General features: G+C 67.6%; 1 protein-coding gene across 1 annotated transcript in view; it reads right to left on the reverse strand.

The window, feature by feature from the left end:
* Window positions 1-48: 48 nt before the first annotated feature.
* Window positions 49-1,439, reverse strand: part of BTBD19 (BTB (POZ) domain containing 19) — a 7,792-nt gene continuing 6,401 nt past the window's right edge. Inside the window, exons 5-8 of the mRNA XM_009884855.1 lie at window positions 1,156-1,224; window positions 669-800; window positions 342-467; window positions 49-183 (exon numbers count right to left, since the gene is read on the reverse strand). Coding sequence (XP_009883157.1) covers window positions 49-183; window positions 342-467; window positions 669-800; window positions 1,156-1,224 — 462 coding nt within the window. The remainder of the gene's footprint in view (window positions 184-341; window positions 468-668; window positions 801-1,155; window positions 1,225-1,439) is intronic.

Consider the following 1,439-nt stretch of genomic DNA (forward strand, 5'->3'; position numbering starts at 1 on the left):
CTGCCTGAGACCCCCCGGTCATGCTGGGGGGACCTCGGTGCCCGGCCTCTACTTGGTGTGCGGGTCCAGGTGACGGTGGTGGTCGCGGGGCCGCGTGCCGTGCCGGGGCCGGCAGAGGCAGGAGGGCACCCCGCTGCCCTTCCTCAGCGCGTGGGCCCGCCAGGCTGCCGCGATGCTCTCCACCTATGGGGACGGTGACAGGGATGGAGGGGGCATCAACATGGCCATAGTGTGGTTCTCCTCCCCCCCAACCCCAGCCCTGCAGCACCCTCCAGCCCCGAAGCTGAGCTGGGGCACCCCTAAGCTGAGCTGGAGCACCCCGAGGGGAGGCAGCAGCTCACCGGGATGAGCAGGTCCCGCTGGTTGTGGCTCTCCAGTGTTGCCAGCTCGTTGGGTGCCAGCAAGGGCAGGCGCAGCTCCCGCACAGGCAGAGCAGCCACCTCGGGCACTGGGCGCTCCAGGACGGGCTGCGGGATGGGAGGGATGGGGACGGTGACACCCCAGGCACTGAGAAGACAACCTCTGTGCCCACCACACAGCACCGGGCTCAGGGACAGGGTGACTGGGATCCCTGCCTGGGCTGGTGGGGTGTCCGGGCACCCCTGAGTGGCTCTGCCTGGGGGACTGGCCAAGACCACCTCCCCTGGTCACCTCCATGTTGCACTCACCGAGCTGACGTGCGCCCACTCCCGCACAGCCTGCACCAGGTCCAACTCATCCACAGCCAGGCGGTCGCTGCGCAGCACCCACGCCAGCACCACGTCGGAGAGCTCGTGGAAGCCCTGCGTCCGCACCACTGCCTGCCAGCACACCGCACCACCGGGGTACTGGTACCAGGACCCCACCCCGCTCTCCGTGGGCCATCGGACCCATCCTGGTGCCATCCCTGCCTTGCACCCCACCACACCCCCACCTGGACCCCCCCTGCCCCAACACCCCAGTACCACCCAACCTCTACCTGGCACCCAGCATCTTCTCCCCAAACATCATTCGCTCCCTTTCCTCCTCTCCCCAGCCTCCAGCCATCCCATTTTTAGGGGCGCTGCTCCCACGCCCCATGCTGTGTCCCCCAGTGTGCCCCATGCCACGTGGCCCCGGTGCTCCCCGTGCCCTGGGGTACTCCATGCCATACTCCCCCACCGCCCGCAGCCGTACCGCAGTGCAGCCCTCGATGAAGGCCAGGCAGTGCTGCTGGAGGTCTGCCTGCCCATAGGTCACCGCAGCCTGTGGGACAACACAGACACCTGCGAGAGGGTCCAGGGCAGGAGGGATCGCCTGACAAAGCCCTACAGAGACACAGCCACTCTCAGGGACCCAGGTGAGGTGAGCATCTCCATGCGTGGGTGCCACAGTGTGGGTATGGTGAGGAAGGGGCACCGAGGTCCTCTCCTTTCCTGGCCTGCCCCACAGCAAAGAGTTTGGTGGCTCTACCACCCACA

The sequence above is a fragment of the Charadrius vociferus genome, unplaced genomic scaffold (genome assembly GCF_000708025.1).
Source record: "Charadrius vociferus isolate BGI_N301 unplaced genomic scaffold, ASM70802v2 scaffold163, whole genome shotgun sequence".
NCBI classification, from domain to species: Eukaryota; Metazoa; Chordata; class Aves; order Charadriiformes; family Charadriidae; genus Charadrius; species Charadrius vociferus.